The following is a 21,531-nucleotide window of genomic DNA, read 5'->3' as shown; positions in this document are numbered from 1 at the left end:
GTGAACACGTGAAAATTTTAAAGTATATTTAAAAGCAGAGATAAGATAAAATTACGCAATACTGAAATCCTCTAAGCTGCCAGGTCAAGGCCCCAGCTTCAATCTCTCTCAACAGGTCAAGACCTTCCAGCTACAGGAAAGAGAATAAAGTAATGGATCCCCAGACAGCCCATGTACCACCCCTCCACATCCCAGTGATTTCTCCTGTTGGATCTGGACTGGTGGACCAGTCCTGTCTCCTCTGGGCTCACCAGGACTGACAGTTACAGCTCATCATACTCTTGCACAGCCACATGCCAACATGTTCTTCTCCATTCACTGTGGCTGTCTCCAGAAATATGATTTTCACAAATGACTACTTCAGGTTCCTCCTAGTTAATGCATATATTTAGAAGCAGGCTTTGCTGTGACTCCAGAATTCACTATAACCTGACTGTTACCACACTAGCACAGATCATGACCTGCAAACTGTACCATCTTCACATTACTTCATCCTCCAGAATCTGGCAGCCACATTCTGCTACCCATGAACTGCTTTCAGCAACACAATATAAGGAAGTAACTTCCTATTGCTAGTAGAAAAGTAACATCAGGAATAGTGATGGCCCTTCTTCAGACAAGCACATTGAGATTTTGTTGTCTTCTGCTGATTATTATTTTCATAACTTGTCTGAGACTACATACTTTTCCTAAAATTTCATTTTTACATACACACAGAATTAATTTCACCTTGCAGAGCACTTATTATTTGCAAACCACTAGTCTTGAACAGAGAAGCCAGCATATGAAGATTTTTCCTCAAAGATAATATTAGCATTGTCCCAGAGAACACCAAAAACCAGAACAGTGCTTCTAGAATATGGGATTTTCCCCAGTCAGCAAACTGGTTTCCTAATCACCACTGATTCATCCTCCATTTGCTTGCTCAATTATGCTCTCAAAACCTGCAGGTCGGGGTTTTTTCCCTTCCCTTACTCTAAACAGAATTCATTTTTAATATCTTCTGCAGAAGGCCAATATGATACAAAACCCCCAAACATTTCACTACTCATGCACTCTTTTTCATAATATCACATCAAATTGCTGAAGTAGTACCATATGGTGCTTGAGCACCAAGCCAGAACAAGTTGTTCAGCTTGTCAGAATCTCAAAAACTGCATGAAACTTAAATAATTTCTCTATGAAGTGGAAGATCTTTGGGTTTAATATAACTCATCAGAAATGGATTCTGTATTTTCCTACTATTATTTCCCATGTTTTCTGTGATTCACATGCTGTTTTCCAGCGTGTGCTGTCAGTGTAAATGGCTACAGCTACAGAGGTGAAAGGCTTTAAAAGCATCCTGTCCACACTTTCTTCTTGATCATTCATCATAAAATTGAATGGATAAGCATCTTTCTCCATCAGATAGAGATATAATTATAAACAATAAAAAAAAAGCTCAACCTGAAAGACTGAATGAAAAAGATTAATGAAATCTCCCACACTGTGATTCAACCCTTGAAGTAATACTCTCAGCTGTAAAATGTCCACACTTCCACCCACACTGTTCCCTAAGAAAACACAGCAGCCTTTCAAGAAAACTGGAGTGGTGACATTTAACTGGTACACGAATCCTAGTAGAGACAATGGTGGGAATGCTCAAGGTTTCATCCCAAATTCTCTGTATTTACATTCTCAATTCCTGGAGTCACTGCTTCCCCTGGTCTCACAGTTTTCAGGGGCTGTGACTGACTCCTGCTTTGGAATGGCTGAGCAGCAGCACAGGTACCATCCAAGCTGGAGAAAGTACACGGGGAGATTTTCCCAGGAACACTTACTTCTGCCTTCACCTTTTAATTTTTGCTGTTGTGTAAGACCTGAAATGGAGGGACAGGAAACAAGTCTAAGGGGCACACTGGGAATGTCATGATGTGAGGAAGGCAGGTGTGTAGGCTACAGCTCTGGAGGAGAGAGATGGGCGTTACAGAACTCCTCAAAGGTAAGCCTATTTAGCACCTGCTTAATCAATTGAAGAACAAAAAGGAAAGCACCAAATCAAGCAGAATTTCCTAGTCCTTCTTAGCACCTCTGAGCCTGATTCACATATGGGATAAGGATAGTAAAGAACTGGTGCAGAGAACTGCATGCTGGCACAGGCAGTACAGAGACAACTGCCACACAGCCTTTTGCTTAAAAATAAAATAGAACTGGAACATATCTTCTGGAGCTAACATGTATTGGGAGCTTCCAGAAAAACATTTCTATAATGGTTACATATGTGATTGTTCTTTTTTTCTTAAGATATATGGAGAAAAAGTGACTTGTCACCAACCCAAAAGAAAGGCACTTGGCTGCATCAGGGAAGACAGGATTTGTTACATCTGTGGCTTCACAGAAGGAAAGGAATAGCTCTTTGAGCATGGAGACCAGCAGGAAGATGGGACCCAGCATCCCTGGGACAGGGAGCTGCCAGCCTCTGCCTCGAGGTGCCCAGGGCAGTTGTGCAGGACACGTGGCTGTGCTCTCAGGGATCCTGAGCACTGACAGCACTTGCTCCCTTGCACCTCTGCTCTTTGCACAACCACCTGGGACAGTTTGGCCACTCTCCCAGTGCTGCAGGCCACTTCCACCAGCTTTGTCTTGTGATTTTGCTCTCTTGATCACACCCAAGCAGGTCTGAGAACCAGCGGGGGGGATGGGACTGTCCCTTTCCACACACGTTACTACCCAGTGGTTTGCACCTGAGCAACTCCCCTATTCTGCGTTACTGGGAGGAACTGGGAGGGCACTGGAATGGCTCCACAGCCCCGGAATGAGGTTCACTCCTGCCTTGTGGATGTTCACACACTGCTATACAGTTTATTTTAAGGACATTTACCTTTAAAGAGCTGAAACAGCATAAAAAGCCAAGGCAAGCTATTCCCACTCTTTTTCTTTATCCTAAAGGCCCGTCTCCTGGCACAGCAGAGAAGAAATGGAAAACGGTCCTAAGCTATAAAGATTCACACATTAAAGGCATGTGGGCATGAGGCAGGATTTGCTAAGGCACCCAGGTATCCAACTCCCATCGGCACAAAATGAAATGGAAATGAGCAAGGATTAATTCTTTACTGTGCCTGATCCCCTCTGCACACCAAGACGTAGCTTCCATCACTGCTCTGCTCCTGACAAATGTGTGTGTCTGCACTAATTCCCTGCAAGGCACAGCAGTGCTCCTGCCCCCTCCTCCAGACAGGGAATGGGAAATGCAGGTAAGTGCTGTGGCTGAGGTTGGGCAGGATGAGTCTACATGGTCTCTGCAGCTCTGCCTCTGCTTGGCTTAGCTGTATTTGATCCTTGCCACGGGGCAGGGCTTCCAAGGGGCAATGGGAGAGGGAAAGCACATGGACTAGAGGAAGGCTGAAGCAGAAGGGCAAGGCCAGGCACAGCCCTACTATATGCAGCCTCCTCTTACCCTGGGGCCCAAGCAGCTCCCATTTGTGGTGCTTTATAAATACATGATCTTCAAGAATTAAGAATTTTTTAAATCTGGACAGGGTAAAATGGAGAAAGCAGAATAAAATATGTAATATGGGTCACTTTGACGTGCCTCAGTGTAGGTCCTCTATCAGCAAAGCCTCAAGGGAATAGTTAGTACAAGCAGTCCACAGGAATAGAGAGCCAGCCTCTATGGCTTGCTGACAGAAGGCTTACTGGCAACAAGAGCTCAGACAGCACAACATTTTAGGTTATTTTAAATGTTGTTGTGTGTAATTAGCAGCTCTCTTTGATAAATCCTTTCCAGCGAATCCTTTGCTTCTTGAGGAATTATTTTGATGGAGCCAATGTGGGCAGAATTTCAGAACAGGATTACAAGAGAGAAGATGAATTGTGAGTGACAGCACCCATTAACCTGGGCCAGAAGACTCTCCCCAACCTGCATTAACTCCTCAAATGCCTGATGGATAGTTATAGTAATAAGACTGATGCAAAGGGAAACTCAAGCTTTCCTTACTTTACGATCATACCATTCAGCATTTACTCTGTTCTTCCACCAATATACACACTCAGTGCTCAGTACTTATAAACACCCTCTATCCAATTAATATCCCATTAAGACGCACACCCGCAGTGACTTTATCCTCTGACCACTGTATGGTAGCTTTTAACTCCGTAATACCCTGGCATTATTATCATATTAGACTGCAAGGAATTGATCCAATGCTCACAGAGGTTAATGAGGGCTCATTAAACTTTGAATTAGGCCCTAACTGCTCAGCAAACGTGAAGTGAAACAGCACGTGTCAGGTAAGATGGCAGACGGTGCAGTAAACTTTCAGGTGAAATACTGAATGCTGATCATGACAAAGGCAGGCCAGAACAGGGACTGTGTGTGGAAAGCAGCCATGGGAGAGAATTCCGATTATGTTGCACCCAATATCAAGCAGGACAGATTTGTGCCTACATAAATACATACTGACTCTGATGTGATTTTGTCATCCAACGGTTAGACATAGCATAATATTGACATTATGGCTTTCCTTCAGATTTTAGTTTTGAATTTCAGCTGGAGAGTATGATACTAGAGACTTGAAATCAGTATGACTCCTTCTCTAATTACTGATTAATCAAGAGCTAAGGTTGCTTACATAAAGAGTCATGGGGAGAAGGAGGAAGTCTCATTAAGAACAAGAGGTTAAAAAAAAAGAAGGGAAAGGGGACATTTAACAACTGGATGGATTCCGAAAGAGAAGAAAAAGAGATGATTTCCTAATAGCGTGTTATACCTGAATGTTTAATTTGGTATTCATGTCTAATTAAAACATTATAAGAAAATGTTTTAATACTTGCAGATATTATGGGTTATGGTTCAAAAGGAGTAACAAAGTGTTTTTTTCTTTAGTGACTTCAGAAATACATACACGTTGTGTCATTCTGTCCCTTAGGTGCTCAAAAGACACAGCAGCTGTTTCATAAATTTTGAATTGCCTTTTCCTTTAGCACACAAAAATCTGCGCCATAAACATAACACTGTCTGAGAAATACTTGGTAAACCCAGACAGTTGGTGGAAATGCTTCCTCCAATATTTAAATTCCTCTCTTAACAGGAGTTTCCCTGCAAAAACAGATGCTAACGAAGAGTGTTTTTGCCATCAAGCTGAATGTGAATGCTTCGGTTGCAGCATTTTCTTTTTGCCATGGAGACATTAGAGGGTGCATTTCCCATCACTGAAAGAAAACCGCCACCTTGCTTCTCAATTCTTTGCTTTCAAGTAATAAATAACTGCTGTAATTTTCTGTAAAAGATTTATGCTCTGATGATGTCTGATTCTTCTACTCTAATTTCTTTTTGTTAGATGCAGTTGAATGCCATTTACTGGTAAGTAAACTGTGTCATCACCCCACTGCAAACCACACCACTGAAAATGTAAGCTGGACAAGCATTCATTTTTGTTTTCCAACTCACAGAAGACCCTTCAGAGGGCTGTGGATTAACTAGAAACACTTTTTAGCACAGATCCTTAATCTTAATTTCTTTCCATCTTTCTACTAATATGCTCCTTTCCAGTGATGTTACTTTAGAAATAACTCTGAAAAGCAGAAACACTGCCTTTTAGCTGCCACACTTTCCACAGTGACTTGAAAATACAGTAAAATGGCCATTTCCGCTCAATTTTTTGTGGTCCCACCGTAAGAGGGGCACGATAGCTCAACCTCTTTCCCAAGAGGAGTTTCATTAGCAGAGGGGGCTGCTGGAGGACCACACATTGTCAGTTTCCCTAAAGAGGCAAATCACAAGCCCTATAGCCATCTTTTCATTACACAGTCTGTGCCTTTCATTTTCTGGACCACAATGAAAGCCCACATGGCCCTTCTCCTTTCTTAAACTACCCTACTTTCTATAACAATAAAAAGAGCTTATTTACTTAAATAAGTGTTATAGCTCACAAAGCCTTGAAGCACAAACTGCACAAATAAGTCATCTGCAAAACAGCCTGAAAGGACTGTAACACCAAGTACAGATGCAAATATCTCCACAGGTCATGCAATATTTTGATTAAAATGAGTGGAGATCACAAGTGAAAAAGGCAGCAAGGACAGTGAACTATCCCAGCAATCCCTGCCAGCACTACAGCATGTAAGGGTCTGCTAATATTTCCACTGGAATCTTCTGGTTTTAGAGGTTTCTAACTTAAATCATAGAGGCTTAGTTATGGTCTCCAAAACCCGATCCCCAAAGTGGAATTACTCAGGTAAAGCTTTGCGAGGGGAGGGCAAAGTAGTTTGCTCTGACAAGGCTAAATACTCTGCATGACTTATTTTCCAGCTGTATCTCATGCATATGCATATATATATGTAAACACATACACATTCCAGAAACCATGTACAGACCCTGAGGCATGGATAAAATCCCTTTCAAATGTTATGTCAATTTTTTTAACAAATCACCTGACTGCAATAAAAGCCTCTGCTGACTCTTCATCCCCCAGCCACTCCCTCCGCTTCCCATCGACATGTGGGAAGAGATCAGAGATGAAGACTCATACAGTGCTGGGCCTCACCAGGGGCCTGTGAAGCTGGGTGCACGCTCAACGGGCCTCCATCAATATGAAATGACACTAGAAGCCACCCCAAATCCTCATTTTCACTCTTTTGCTAGCTTGCTCTCTTTTACACGGGACGCTCAAGCTCTGGTCACAACAGTTTCCTTTGCTTTTCCCTCCAGCTGCTTCTAGCTGAGCCCTGCACGATGCTCCAAAAAGTCACTCACCTTGAAGTCTCACCAGCACATCTCCCTCATCCTCAGTGAAGCATAAACAGCCCCTGTTTTTCCTAGAGGGTTTTTCCATGGAGTACCCACAGTCAGGGTCAGCTGCAGTCAAACACACCTCATTTCTCCTGGAAGACAAAACCTTCTGCACCTGTGGCCAAAACCCCTCCCACCTGAAGGGTGAGCTCACCCTGCTCAGCTGCTGCAGGGGCTGCTAGAGAATGCAGTAATTTCTGTTGGTTCAAGGAGGGAAAAATAATTCAGCTTTCTTTACCTGGTGCCAAAAATATGAAACCAAGGTCTACTGGCTCGTTTCTCACTTGGTGCATGTTAGAAAAAAAAATGCCACATTTGCATGGCATATGTGAAGACTCAAAGATGTTTTTGTACATCTGGAATTGTGGTCTCTATATGCTTACAGTGTGTGCAGAGAAACATAAACAACATCAGAAATGTAAGAAAAGCTATAAGCATTGCCAAAGAGGTTCATATTGCATGACACCGAATGCTTGGTCTTAATCCAGTAAGGCACTGCTCATGTCCTTAGTCTGCAGACACTAAATAGACTCAGAAGAGCCACTAGAGCTACTTAAAGGCTCAAATTTAGACACGTACTTAAAATCTCTGCTGAACAAGGGCCAAAATGTTCAGAACCATCTGCAGATACCCAAACTGCCTTGGGCAAAATGTTTCCCTTAATATAATCCAAGGTTTTGTTTGTTTGTTTTTAAGTTCTCTAACTGTTCAGATATGAAGAAAATGTCCTTTAAATTAAGGAAATTAGCAACAAATATGAATGTTATTAAAATATGGTAATTATTAAAATATGGTAAGAGCTATGAGAAACAACAAACTGTAAAGAAATGAGGTATTTAATGAAACTCTGGTAAATTGCTGCACATCCACTCCTTGTTGCCTTCTTATGTAACCATGGCTTACACTGCTCCTCAGTCTGTATTAGAGACAGCTGAGGAAGGATTTAGATTGTGACACCTTTATCACTGAAAATCTCAGCTGTTATAAATAAAACAATTAACTACAGCAGTGAAAGCTTAAAATGAGCCCAGGAGCAAATTCTCTAAAATCTTAAAAGCTGACATCTGAAATTCCATAGTGTTAAGTTTAATTCTTCAGTGGTGCAGACTAGCAAGAACCTATGCATTAGTAAGGAAAGAAGTGTGGATGGTTTTTTTTTTGCTTCGTATCTCATTCCAGCCTGATACAGTGAATTTCAGCACCAGCCTAGCTGTCAAGGTTATATCTGCACCACCGTTCTGCAAATCCAAACTCACACCCACACAGCACCACTCTGTCTTCGGGACTCCATTTCAGCTCATCAAGGAAGCCAAGTCCCACAGTAACCTATTACTAATGTGGGTGATGAGTGTTAAATAATGAACTACTGCAGCACAGGGGCAGATTGCAAGTTCTTTGTCTCTGTTCATGTCTCAACCTCTTTTCATTATTGCTATTTTTTTTTTTTAAAGCCATGAGCAAAGCCACAGCTTTTTTTGTAGCAAATTAACCCACTGTTTTTGTGTACACTCTGTTTTTACAGATTTTCAATAGCTTTCCTGAGCTGCGTACATTAGCTCTGACTATGCCTTCCTGTCTTTGCCTCTCCACATAATGACAGCCATACTGAGTGGCTATTACAGTTATCTCACTTTCTGGAGAGGATGGGGATGTAATGATATGTTGCAATATGTGCAATGGGGTATCGCAGCTAAATACTCTTTGGAGTGATTGATGAACTATTTTGCAGTGTGCCTGCTACAACAGCTGAAGGCGAGGGGTACTTATCCTTCTGTGCTTCCTACGTTTCCTGCTCCCGAGGTGAACTTGGAGCAGAAGCTAAAAGGTAAGAGCTGGATAGGGGTGGTGGTAAAGGAATTGCCTGAGACCCAGCAGAGAAAGGGAGCTGCTGTTTAGTCCCTGGATCCTGGCAGACAAGCACCTTTGAATCATGGTTAAAAACAAGCCTGTACATCAGCAGACCCGATGCACAGCTGTAGCAGCTGAACTCAGACACAAACTGAAGTGACTGAATATAACCATCAACAAAAGATTTCTGAATACTCAGATAAAACCCGAGTCCATTGTGAAATTTTTCAAATAACCCAAGGACAGGCTCAGATGCCAGTAACCAGAGAGTGCTGCTCCTGGCCATGGCAACAGCTCTGTGGTCTAGAACAAAACCCCTCAGCTTTTCTGCCTCTGTTTCTTATTTGTGAAAGAAAGACAATCCTTACTTATGCAAACAGACTGAAAAGATCAGATCCTGTACAGAAAAACACCTAGGCAAAGATCATTCTTCAGAACTTCTCTGTTTCTCATGCTTGCAAAATCAGTCGCTGCACGACCCCTTTGCTTTCTAGGAATGCGTCAACACAAATTTGAGCAGGATTTGTTCCATGTTAATCATCTACATCTGTGAAGTTAAGTTTTAAGACACCAAGTGCTAAGCACAAACACTGATCCTGTAATGATGACAGCTGGACTCCAACTTGACTTTGACCCATACCAAAAAAGTGACATTCCAAGATTCTGCTTAAACCTGAAGAAAATCAGAAATATTCTCAATGAATTTTCAGATTTCTGAAATTTCATGCTGGTGCTTTCCATGTGGGAAGAGTGAGAGCAGAGTTTCATTGCTCCAAATGGCTTCTGAGAATCTCAGTTCTTCTGTTCTGTGGGAAATTAAAAGTTTGTTTCATTTCTTTCATGCAACTGCTACTATATTCAATGGACATTCATTACATGGAATTTTATAATTTAGTGGGTTTTTGAAGATTTAATGGGGCTTTTTTCCAGTCATGATACTACTCCCAAAGAATCCTGGAAAATGGCAAAATCTCAAGGGTGGGATTTTTAACTGAACTGGACAATGGGAGTCCTTGATATTTGTCTGCAGTGTCAAGTCACCTTAAAATTCCAACCTCACTTAGGATGGTTCTCCTTGAGTAAGTAACAAGGCTGGGCTGGCAAAATGAAATTCTACAGTAATAAACTGACATACTCACAACCACAAGGTACCACATTCCCTCAGTCTGGATTTGAATGTATAAATAAATGAGGCTTTTGCATTTATTTCTGCTAGAAGATTGTATTATTCCATTCTGCAATTATGGAAAAATGCAGAGCACAGGCAAGATTTAGTGTCTGAGTTTTTGCTGCAAGACTTATGTCAGTGGAAAGGCATTTGTGCTCTTGGGAATCAAAGTGAGAGTCACCCATTTGTGGCAGGTGTTTTAAGCACTCAGCCTAACAATCTACCCACGCATGGCACTACAGCAATTCAACGACTAAATTAAATCTCTGAATATTAAATTAATGATGGAAATCTAAAATATTAATATATTCTAATTGAATATTCTCCGATAAATTATCTAGGCATTCTCAGCAATTTGATTTTACTTTCATTTCTTAAGGAACTTTCAGCTGCATAAATACAGCTATTAAAGCAATTCAAAAAGGGAACATTTTCTGCTCAGACAAGAGAACTCTAAACACAAAGAATCTAAAAATTTCTTTCAGATGATTGATTAAATCATAGAGCCCAAGACAGCTGAATCATTAAATGACTGCTTTCCTTCAGTCCCTCTGGCTTAAGCAAGGACAATATAAATTCCCCATGGGTCTGAATACAAGGAAATACAATATGTATAATTACAGTATAGGCTTGAATGCTGTTGTAAGAGAATTTCAGATGGAACATTTATGCTGTAGCTGCACTTTTCCATCCATAATGCTGTGTGTGTGTGTGCACGTAAAGCCCATAAAGCACTGGGCATCTGCTTTCTTCGACCTAGATTCCCAAATGGTACACACTGGTGTAGCCCCACCAGCTTTGGCAGAAACATGGATTTACATCAGGATGTGGCCCTCTATTTCTGTGAAGAGCTGGAGATTAAGAATGACTTAAGAATGGTTTCATTGGTGGTTGGCAAGGCAAAAGAAACACCTGTTCCCTTGAAGAACAAGGAAGATCTAGGCCTATTTATAACAGAGGCTGCCCACATCTCTCTCAGGAAAAGTAAGGTCTGATGTCCTTTGGGAAGCATTTGCAAGGCTTTTTTCAACAAACTTTCTCTCACCACAGACAGATGCCATCTGTCTTGCAGCTGGGAGTTAATGGATTCTGAACTGTCAATTTCACAGCAGTAAGCAACATGGTTGATAGAGGAGACATAAGGGATTTCCTACAATAAAACTATTTAAAACAGTGCAAAGGTGCATGCTGAAACATCCAGGATGAGGAAAGGAAATGGCAATATTGAGGACTGATGGCTCAAGCTGGAGGGGGTTTTACAGCTCATTATCCTTCACGTGTGCCTTCAACACAGGGATTTTAGGCTTTTGGAGAACTATCTTGCTACACCAGTGCCAGAATGGGCTACAGGACACAAATAGGCTGTGGAGCTCTTGAGTGTGCTGTCAACTCTCTTCACATTAATTATCCAGTTTCACCATATAGCTTAACATGTACTAAACCCACCCATGAATTCACTGCAGGTTTTCTAGTGCTCTAAGAAGAGCTCTTTACTCCATTAACATGCCCCGTGCTGCATGAAACCCAACCAATCAACAACACCTCAGCTAAGAAGCAACGCAAGAGCCTTCAGGTATATCACACTCATCCAACTTTCCAAACCACTTCAGGGCTTTTTGATTAAATTTACATAAAATGCATCCTTCCCTCCTATTCCCTGTTATACACATTAGATTATTTCTAGTATTCTCTTGTCTGAGATTATCAGCTCTTGGATATGAGAGAACATGCTGTGCCTGTGGCATGCAATCAAGGCAGTTGGTAAGAGCACTGAGATCCTGCCTCTGTCATCCTCACTGGATTTTCATGACGGAGTAATGAGCAACAAGCAGCTTTTTTATATTAAGAGATCTAATGGCCAAATAGCACATTTTTCACTTCCAAGTTTATTACAGGAAAGCTGGAAAAATTAGGGTCTATGAAGATCAAGTTATCAAGTTAAAGACAGGTGGATCGTAAGAGCTCTAGAAAGGTCCTAAAGCTAAAATTGGAAGTTTGGAGCATTCATAAAGGTCAATAAGGTTGCAGTGGTTAATAGAGGAGCCCAATATCTAAGTCTACCATGACCAAAGGCTGGTCCTGCACAAGACTGTTGGTCTTTTAAATAAATGATTTTCATACAGCCCAGTGAGATGGGCCAAGACTTTGGCCATGAAAATCGACTCAGGATTCCTGTTAGAAGAAGCCAGAAGCCTGTATGCAGATCCAAAACTGAGATACTTTTTGAAGTTCAAAAGAGGATGAAATACAAGATCAGCTAATAGATAATTAGTATATAGATAATTAAGGATTAGCTACACATGTAGCTAAAAAGGATGACTCACTGAGAAAATAGATGGTACTCAGCAAGGGTGCAACTATTTAAGATACTATCTTAGTTGATCAGTGTGTCTGCATGAGTCACTTGCTTGGAGGAGGGGGATTTCATATTGGTTTTGTATTTTTAACAGACATTTTTATGGACCTCATAGTTATAGTAATGAGAGTACCTGACAATTAGTCATAAAATTATCCTCACTACAGTAAAATATTTCACAGCATGTAAAATACTATTCCTAATACAAAGGTGCAAGTGAAGCACAAGGAAATTACACCCAAGATTTTTATAAGTGTTTGCAAAATAAATACACATATATCAATAACATTTAATAAATGCTTTCTCAGCTTAAAGACAAAATCAAAATTTGCAAAACTTTTATACCAATAAAAAATATTTTTAGCTTATACATGTCAGATGTTTATTTTAATTCTTTGAAGAATAAGCAAATCTTTTCAGCAGCCAAAACTAATCAGAAATTCCTATTACTATTCTTTTTTACATATTATTTTTCTGAAAAAACATTTCCTAGTTAGTGTGGTTGATGCATACGAACAGACACAGATATTCCTTTGAAAGAAAAAAGCCCTGTAATTAACAGTGTGGGTTCTTTTGGCAGGGATAATGTTGTGATGTCTTCCTTTTTTTTTTTTTTTTCTGAAAACTTTTTCATTTAATGTATTTTATCAGAATGAAATGGTTTAATGAGCAGAGAATTATAGTTGATCCCAGCTGAACCAGAAAGGGCTGCATTTCGAGGTATGTGGCTCCCATCAAGCTGCATTCACCTTTGCGATGATTTAAACTTCATTCAGGCACAGCCCTGCTAAAAATACTGACAAGTAACTAATCAACTTCCATAAAATGGAATTTCTGCCTTCACAATAGGAAGCAGGAGTAGGAGGGAACCCAAAAGATTTGCCTATGCATTTCAAATTAGTCTGACCTATAAAAACGCAAACAGCAAGCGTTACTGTGAAAATGTACTTCTGGTAGGGCTTTTTGGTGTGCAATACTCAGATTTTTCATGCCATCCCTTCTCATCCTTGGAGGTAACCAGAACCTAAGACAGCATCATGGAGGAACAGGTTTCCACAGGTTATATCTATAAAATATGAGCACAAAGCAGGGCTCTCTGGACCAAAAAAGGTTCAGTGTCCAGGAACCAGTGTTAGGTTTGAATGCTTTATATACAGTTGTGTGGAAAACTGTGACAGATTTCCTTCCCCACAAAGGGGATCTGCGCTGTAACTTCACATGGGCACTTCTAGCTCCAGTTTGTTAGCAGATGGACATGAAAATATTCAGCGCCCACTGAGCAAAAGCATGGGAAATCAGATAAAAATGTTACCTAGATCTAGGAGACAGCAGAATGCTCCAGGGCAAACTGAGGATTATGTGGATGGAAATAAACAGATAGTGCTGGTCTTAGAAGACGTTGATTTGCCCTATTCTGGATAATTAAAGAGCAAAGTCTAACAGGGAAAGCTGTAACTCCTGCTAGGAATCACCCAAGCTTCACATTTGGAGGCCAGCAAACATGCCAGATGCTGCAGATGAGCAGAAACTCAACTCAAGCCTGAAACATCAGGGGGTTCATGCTTAATCAAGTTGCAGTCTTTGTACCATCTTCCCTGTCATTATGATGTTTTCTGGATGTCAGGTGAAAAGGAAAGCAGCCCTTTGTTAGCCCTTTCTTTCCTTCCCACACCACTTTTTAACTTATTTTTCAGTATTTTCTCTTGGATCTATATTTAAAACGTGCCATGGCATTTTTTATCACTGAATATCTGGGAGCTCTGTGTTTCCATCAGCTAGGTTATCTTTCCAAGGTTACCGGTAGTTTAACCAATGAATATCAGTTCCTCTGCACCTATATAAAAATTATTAATTGTCACTTTCATGAATACTGGACTTTTAAGTATTGCTTAAATGCTTAAAAGCATTCTCAAGCCTTTCTGTTTCATCTCCAGACTGCAGGGAAAAAAATGCCACAGAGATTTCAGTCCTTATAAAGCAACAAATTTGCCATGGTAAGCCAGTGCCAAGTTGTCCTCTTGCTGTCTAGTCAAAGCTCAAAAGAAATCAGCAGGGAGTGGGACAGGACGTAAATTCGTTTTGCAAGTACTCCACTCATTTTTCACAGGACTTCAGGAATTAATCTAAATTATTAATCTGATTTAGGAAGATATTTTTGACACATCAATTTATTTTCCTCTTCACAGATTTCTTTAACTTAGTAGAACAACACTTTAATGGATTAACTCCATACCCAGCACTGCTGACCACACAAAGACTCTTTGGCTTCTATCCCTGTTTTTCCAAGACAGATATAAAAACATGCTACTTTTTTATCCCTTGTTGCACTTCCCTAATTGCACAAAGAAATGACACCAACAATTCCAGTTTACCCAATACTTGGTGATTTGGGAACATGCACCTTCTGGGGCTCTGAGGAGGAGGGAAGGACACAGCAGCCCCAGCTGGGGTGTCACCCAACTCAGCTTCACACCTGCAGCTGCTTCCTGGATGAGAGCGCAGGCAAAGTGCCATCCTGGCAGCACTGCTGGAGCCTCTGGAAGGACTGGTTGAAGAAGGTGATTAGGCTGCTGTTCAGCTGGGGGAGGGAAAACTGGGGCAAGAAGTGCTCCCGCCGTGGGCAAAAGGCAACAACCTTTCTTGCATGAGGAAAAGCAAAGCCTGTACTTCGAGCCTGATCTCCCATGCCATGAGCTTGGACGACACCTACTTCTTCCCTACAGCCACTGCAAGATTACCATTATTATTATAATTTGTTTCTTTTTTTTTTAACTTACCCGAACCAGCTGCTGTGGAAAGGGTCCTCTGGAGTTTTCTGGCACATTGATGGGTGGGATGACCCAGTCTCGCTTCTGGCGCCGCAGGCCGTGGGCGCTCTGCTGCTGGCGCCAGGGGAGCAGAGTGTCACTTTGCTGCTGTGCCACTTCTCCAGGCACAGTCTTCCTTCCTTTTGGCTGTTTTGGAAACAAGAAAGCAAACCCAGTTAGCTGCTTCCTCGTTTAAGACTTCTCCCAACAGCAGTGCTTCCTTGCGTGCAAATGGTCACATGTAACTGAAAATTATTATTATTAACATGATAGATTTCTGCAGCACAAACACACAATGTGCTTTACTGGCAACTCTGCTGCCACTTCATTTTCACAAATATATGGAGCTGTCACTCTCAAATCAAGATGTCTCTGAAAATATATTGTCTTCATTACACCAGCTGCAGGGAGCTTTAGAGGCACGTTGGGCTAAAGAAGTATCTGCAGATTTCTAATAAATGTAACCTACCAGAACACCTTTACAGCATATGTCATGCTCTTTTGTAGAGTATGAAGTTACCCTACTCTGGCATTCACAGGGTTACAATAGCCTGAAGCATGTGGTTCTGCAGAGGTGTCCCATGAAAACAAACAAACCACAATGAGGGGGAGAGTCAGCTCCATGGCTGCAGAGGTGATGAAGTACAACTTCTTAGTGCTTCATGAGGAATGACCTTTTTATAAGAGCTGAGTTTTGAACACAAATCCCAAACACTTATCTCCCCACCCAGCCTAGGAAGTGTAATACATCTCAGTTAGAAAACATTTCTCATATTTGGGGCACTTTTGAATCATTTGTGATTCTTTTCTTTTTTTAAACTACAGATTCTACCCATGGCATATTTTGTTGTTTGACATGTTAAAATGCTGTGGCATTAAAAATGGAAATGGTAAGACCATAGTTTTGATTAAAGAGTCTGGTTCATTATTAGAAAATTTCTGCCTTATTGAATGATAAATCAATGAAACATATATCTAGAGAAGCTCTTCAGAGGTTTCTCAGTCTCAATACTTCAATATTTGTGGCCTTCTAGGATTCCAGGCATTACTTCTGAAAAGTCCACAGAGAAGATAATGAACAAATACAAGCTTTTTTTACCATATGATGACCTGCACTCCCACCAGAAAATGCTTAAACTTTCATAAATCAGAAAGACTGCAAGCCACGTTAATCATTTGAGGTAAAATCCAGTGGGAATACTATTCTCTGAGTTTTACAATTTTCAGTTATTTTTCTCAAACCTCCACCCCCCAAACAAAAAGCAACCCCAAAAACCAACGCCCCAAAATCCAATAGCACCATAGGAAAAACAATCAAAGGATTTCTGAGGCTGCTGTAATTTTAAGCCACACTCACTTTTTGTCTAACTTCAAACGTACCAACTCAAACATCCTACAAACATTTGGAAGCAGTTATCTGCAGGTACTGATTTCAGTGGGAATCGTTGCTTCAGGGTTTACAGTTTGAGGTAAATCTACCTATTAGCACATTTTAATTCTTGATCTGGAAGTGTAGCAAAGCAGTCAATCACCTCAAAACTATATAGTATGTGAAAATTAAGCAGTGCATGGAACTGAGTGGTGGCTCCAAAGCTGTGTAGACCTTCTGGATGCCCAGAGTTGGGCACAGCAGCAAGAAGGCCATTCTCATGGCTCTGGTCTGTGCTACCTGTGGAGGGCAGACATCCACTGGCTGCAATGGTTGGAAGCATTTGTGCAAAAATGCAGCTATTTTTACTGCAAACCTTAAAAATGTGCCAGTTCCAGAGCTGATTTTTCACAGAACAAAGATGGTCTTTCTCAGTCACACACCTAGCCACGTTTCTCAAATCCTCTCCCACGTTACCTCATGGCACCAAGGTGACTGCTGTTTTGTGTTTGCCTGAATGCTGTTTTATACACCTTCAACAAGCATCATCACCAAGCTACTGCAAGATCATCGTACCACTGTTCAATATTTAGATGTTGTTCTAAAAATACTCACTTAAGTGTCTAATGAACAAAGAAACAGCAACATAATGTGGCAGTGGGAGACCTTCTCAGGCTGTTCAGGATATGGGTAGGTACTGTTGAGCTCATCCTTTCTATGGGATGCAACATGCTAGATCCAGTAGAGTTTTCATCTAAAAAGGGGTTTTATCACCAGAAAGGTATCTGCTTAACACTGATGAAATCAATGTTATCTAAAGAAGATCCCAGAAATGAGTGTCAACATGAATTAGGGCTTCAAGGCACGAGCTATAGAAAATATAGAAAAGTAGATATTCCCTTTTTTGTTTAATTGGCTTGTGATTCCCAAATGGGGATCCTTTGAGAGCAGGTATTTGGATCAGTTTATATAATTGGCAAGTGAGCGTGGGGACAGATTATGAAAAGGATGGTCAAATAATTTGTGCTCTACTGAGTTTACACAGTGGAATGAGTCTGAACTAAAGACAGACTTGAGAATTAACATGAATCCCAAAGCTCCGTGTATACTGAAATAATTAGTGTCAGCTCAGCAAGGCAGTATCAGCCTTTTTAGTCTTTATGAAATATTTGCTGGCAGGTGACTAGACAGTGACTAGCTTGCATGTCACTCTTGATGATGTTTTCCTACATTAGAATAAATCATCAACATGACTGTGAATTTGGAATGTAGAATTTGAAAAGCATCTTGCAACAACCTTTTTTTTTTTTTTTTAAACAACAGCTCCTTCTTATCTTCATTTGTTGGCGATGTGTTCTCATGACCCAAATTTCTCTGGTGTTGTTTAAATACGCTGTATGTGTTTTCTGCTGCTTAAAAGCTGTGAGACAAATGCAGTAACAAAGTCTGGTGAGTACAAATGCCAGAATTATTTGGTTCTCTGACTGAAACATCCAAGAACATCTCCTGAGTAACAGCTCGACTAACCACAAGTCCCAGAAAACTATCCTTTACTTTTGAGTTTGCAAGGGTCTGAAGTTCAATTTAAAAGCAGAATGTGACACCAGATTAAATGAATTATAAAACAGAGCTTCCAGTTCTGTTTTTGCTGAGTAACAGCTTTCACTGAGATAACAACTGCTCCTTCTCTCATAGCCTTACTGGCCATATGCTTTCCACAATCCCAAGCAGACATTTTCAAAAGAAAAAATATTCCTCTATCTTTTTTAGTGTCATCAGAACACAATCTGTCCATATTCCTTCTCATAATCAAACTGAACAGCTCTAGTTCTACCCCTTTCAGGTGGCTTCCCTCCCATTGCTTTTGTGAGGTGCCATCACAAAGTGTGTGACCAAGAAAAATAACAGGAGAAAAGACCACACTGGGATGTGAATTTGCAATGATTTCAGTGTGTTCTAATGCCTCAGTACTGATAGTAGAGCAGGATTTTTTTAGAGCTTGCTAATGAGGTGATGCAAAGTGTGCCATGGTAGCTGCATTGTTTAAAGCCTATGTTCTGCAGACCTGTGACCAACATTTGGCTCTGAGATGTCCAGCTTCTATTCCCAGTGCCTTGCAGCCCATAACTGAATCATATGTACGCACAGTGCCAGCGAGGGTAAATCCTACTGCAGCCATTGAATCTTCTGCTAATAAAATGCTCCTTTCTCTGAGAAGTGCAACTACAGTATTTGTTGTGAGCAGTTGCAGGACAAGGGTAGAGTCTCTCAGAGACCATCCTCTCCAAGTTTGATCAGGAAGTCACAGTGACGAGCTGAAGATTAACTGCAGTACAGCATGGCAGAATCTACCTGCCAATTCCCTCGCTGCTCTTTTGGGTTTTTTTTTGCGCTATCGGTTACAGTCAATTAAAAACACACTGAAGTCAACTGCAAACCTTTCACTGAGATGACAGGTCAAGCTCTCAGAAATCAATGTGAGGTTGAAGGAGGCACAATCTCATCTATAAAGATTGTGAAAAGATCTTTCTCCTCAAAGGTTGCTCCAGAGAAGTTGTAGGGTATTCTTGACGTTCATGTCAGCAACTTCAGTGTCATCTTAGAGGAGTAATTTCCAGTTCCTTTTCAATCTGGCATTGCATTTAATGACAGTGAACACAACTTGCTGTATTTGGAAGAGGACATGTAGCTAACCTCCTAGGGACTACCAGAATTTAAACCCAAACAGATTTAGAATGCCTTACTCCAAACTGGTGAGGTTGTGTGGTGCTCCAGCCAACTCCATTTATGCCAAGACATTGAGAGCTCAGGAGATTCCTTGTCTGCATTTAGCACTGGCAATTAAAGACAGGCAGGAACAGCCATCTAGCTAGTCTGTAAGATCCTGTCAGTGTGAGTCCGTGGCTTGTCAGCCTTCCATGTGTTGAGAGACACGAACCAAACTCAACCCCTACTCACAAAAGAGGTAAAAAAAATAATTCACTGAAAGAACAGGGCACTTGGGATCCCTGTAGCCCCTCAAGCCCTACCCTACTCGTGAAAAGAAGGCTGCAAACCACTGACTTCTCACCACTTCCACAAATAAAACCAGCGAGTGTGAAGCAACACCAGCTTTCACCTTCCGCTACACTTAGCAGTCACCAGCCTCGCCAGCTGGCACGTCTCCCCTCCCAGCCAACCTGCCTTTGATATCCGTCAGCCTCTGGCTACAGAGACATCTGGAAGTTATTATCCAGCAGAGCGTATCACAAACCCATTTACATAATATAATATCATATTTTGTGTTCCTGCTTAGCTGAACATTTTGGATCATTCTAATGTTTGGGTAAGTAAGCCACTATTCTCCGCATATAAATAACAGTGTGTCTTAAGGTACATTTGTTGGAGATTATTCATTTTACTGGGCTCAACCCGCAAAACAAAATGCTTTAGTTTCAGCACTAAAATATATTATTCTTGCACTCGGAATAAAAAGTATCTGCCATCAGAGAGGTAATAAGGGTTTTATTTCCCAAGTATCAAAATTATTTATGATTTAACCGGTGTTTTATTTATATGTCAGTCTTACTATTTTCACAGGATCTTTAACATCTCACACTGGAAATCTTTCGGAAAAGAAATAATACTTGGCTTGCTTTGTTTTTAGTGTCATTCCTAGGGTTTAGCTGAGACAACACGTTCTTAATATATTTTTATCAGTACAAGGGGATAAAAAGCCACCTTCAGTCCATTGCCCAAACATTTCCCCCCTCATCTCCTCTATCAATATGCATTTTGAAAACTGTTACCATATTTTACCAAGGAAAAAGAGAATCTATTTAAAAATATTTAATGTGAAGCATTTTTGCTTGTTTCCATGGTAGCTATGGAAAGGACAGAAGAAAATTATATTTACCAAACAGAAAATAAGACAATGAAAATATAGCTTAGTTCTTTAACAAAGGGAATATAAGAGTGCTGCTAAACAAACATTTGAATGAATTCTGTTCTAAGAAGACAACATTTTGCTGACATCAGGGATGGCAGTGGAGGACGAATGAGCCCTTTTTTCCCAAAATGCACCGTTTTCACAGTTTTTGATCTTTTAGCAGAGAGAGTTATTTCTTTTTGTGTTCTCATACAGTATAATGAAAGGGTTGCAGAACAAACAGCAAATTTATTTATTTTAGGGTAATTGATTCTTTTTTATTTAGGTCATTGCTGAATTTGCCAAAGTTGGAGACAGGAAAAAATAGTTTTAAGTTGATTATACTTTTTATTTTAGGCTTTCATTTATTACAGTCATTCTGTGTGAAAGTATTCTTTAGGAAATGCACAGGAATCCATAATATTTTTTTCTTCATATCCACCTTCTAGAAATCTGTTGTGACTACCTACATTAGCTCTATTTACTCATAGTTGTAAACTGTGGTAAATTTAATCAAAGAGAGCTTCATGTCACGTCCCATTACCATCATGGCATAAATTGCTATTCATGAATGATTTCTGTCAAAGTGCTTCAAAAACTAGTGTTTTAGCAGCAAGATGTTCCAATGCTCACAGTTCTTCAGCAGGGGCATTAAATTAATGTGTTTGCAGAGAAGCCACTAATTGACAATGAGACGTGATTTTGGCAGTAGACTTCCACTTTAAAGATAATGAACAGTGTTCAGACACAGAGAAGAACCCCCTCTGCTCCTAAAACTATACTAATAATTTCTGGTATAAACAGGAATAGAGGGAACCAATCCTGACGTGGTATTTCAAGTGCCAAATCAAGCTGTTTGATCATCACGACTTACAAAAGCAAACAGTGGAATCTCAGCGCTTGTGACCTTTATCAAATCTGGCTACATACAGTCAGAAGTGTTATGTTTGGTTAGGAACTCATTAAACAAAATTACCTCTCCATTTATAGAAACCATACAATTACAGTATAAAACATTTTAATTAAATCAGCTAGTTAAGCAAAAATTCATTACTTTTTTTTTTTCCTATCAGCTAGCAGTGGGGCTGCATAGAGAAGTTCACATTAGAGTCAATTAGTAAGAAAAATTGTCAGATTTGGCAAGTGCATGAGCTTCCAGAAAACATCAGCTGACAGGGAAGAAAAAGTTTGACTAAAATCTAGCTGAGTTACTGCCCTCAGAGGAGGAGAATGAGCCACACAAAATACACACACGTGCTTTGGCCATGGCAAATGCTCCCCCTCTCCTGAGGAGTCTGTGTCAAAGC

The 21,531-nt window shown here is 40.6% G+C and overlaps 1 protein-coding gene across 1 annotated transcript in view; it reads right to left on the bottom strand.

Annotated features, from left to right (window-relative positions):
- Positions 1 to 21,531, bottom strand: part of CDH4 (cadherin 4) — a 426,991-nt gene that overhangs the window by 140,866 nt on the left and 264,594 nt on the right. Inside the window, exon 4 of the mRNA XM_051633293.1 lies at positions 14,919 to 15,095. Coding sequence (XP_051489253.1) covers positions 14,919 to 15,095 — 177 coding nt within the window. The remainder of the gene's footprint in view (positions 1 to 14,918; positions 15,096 to 21,531) is intronic.

The sequence above is a fragment of the Apus apus genome, chromosome 15 (assembly GCF_020740795.1).
Source record: "Apus apus isolate bApuApu2 chromosome 15, bApuApu2.pri.cur, whole genome shotgun sequence".
Lineage (NCBI taxonomy): Eukaryota > Metazoa > Chordata > Aves > Apodiformes > Apodidae > Apus > Apus apus.
Note: the sequence above shows the minus strand (reverse complement) of the source record. Positions and strands in the feature narration are given on the sequence as shown.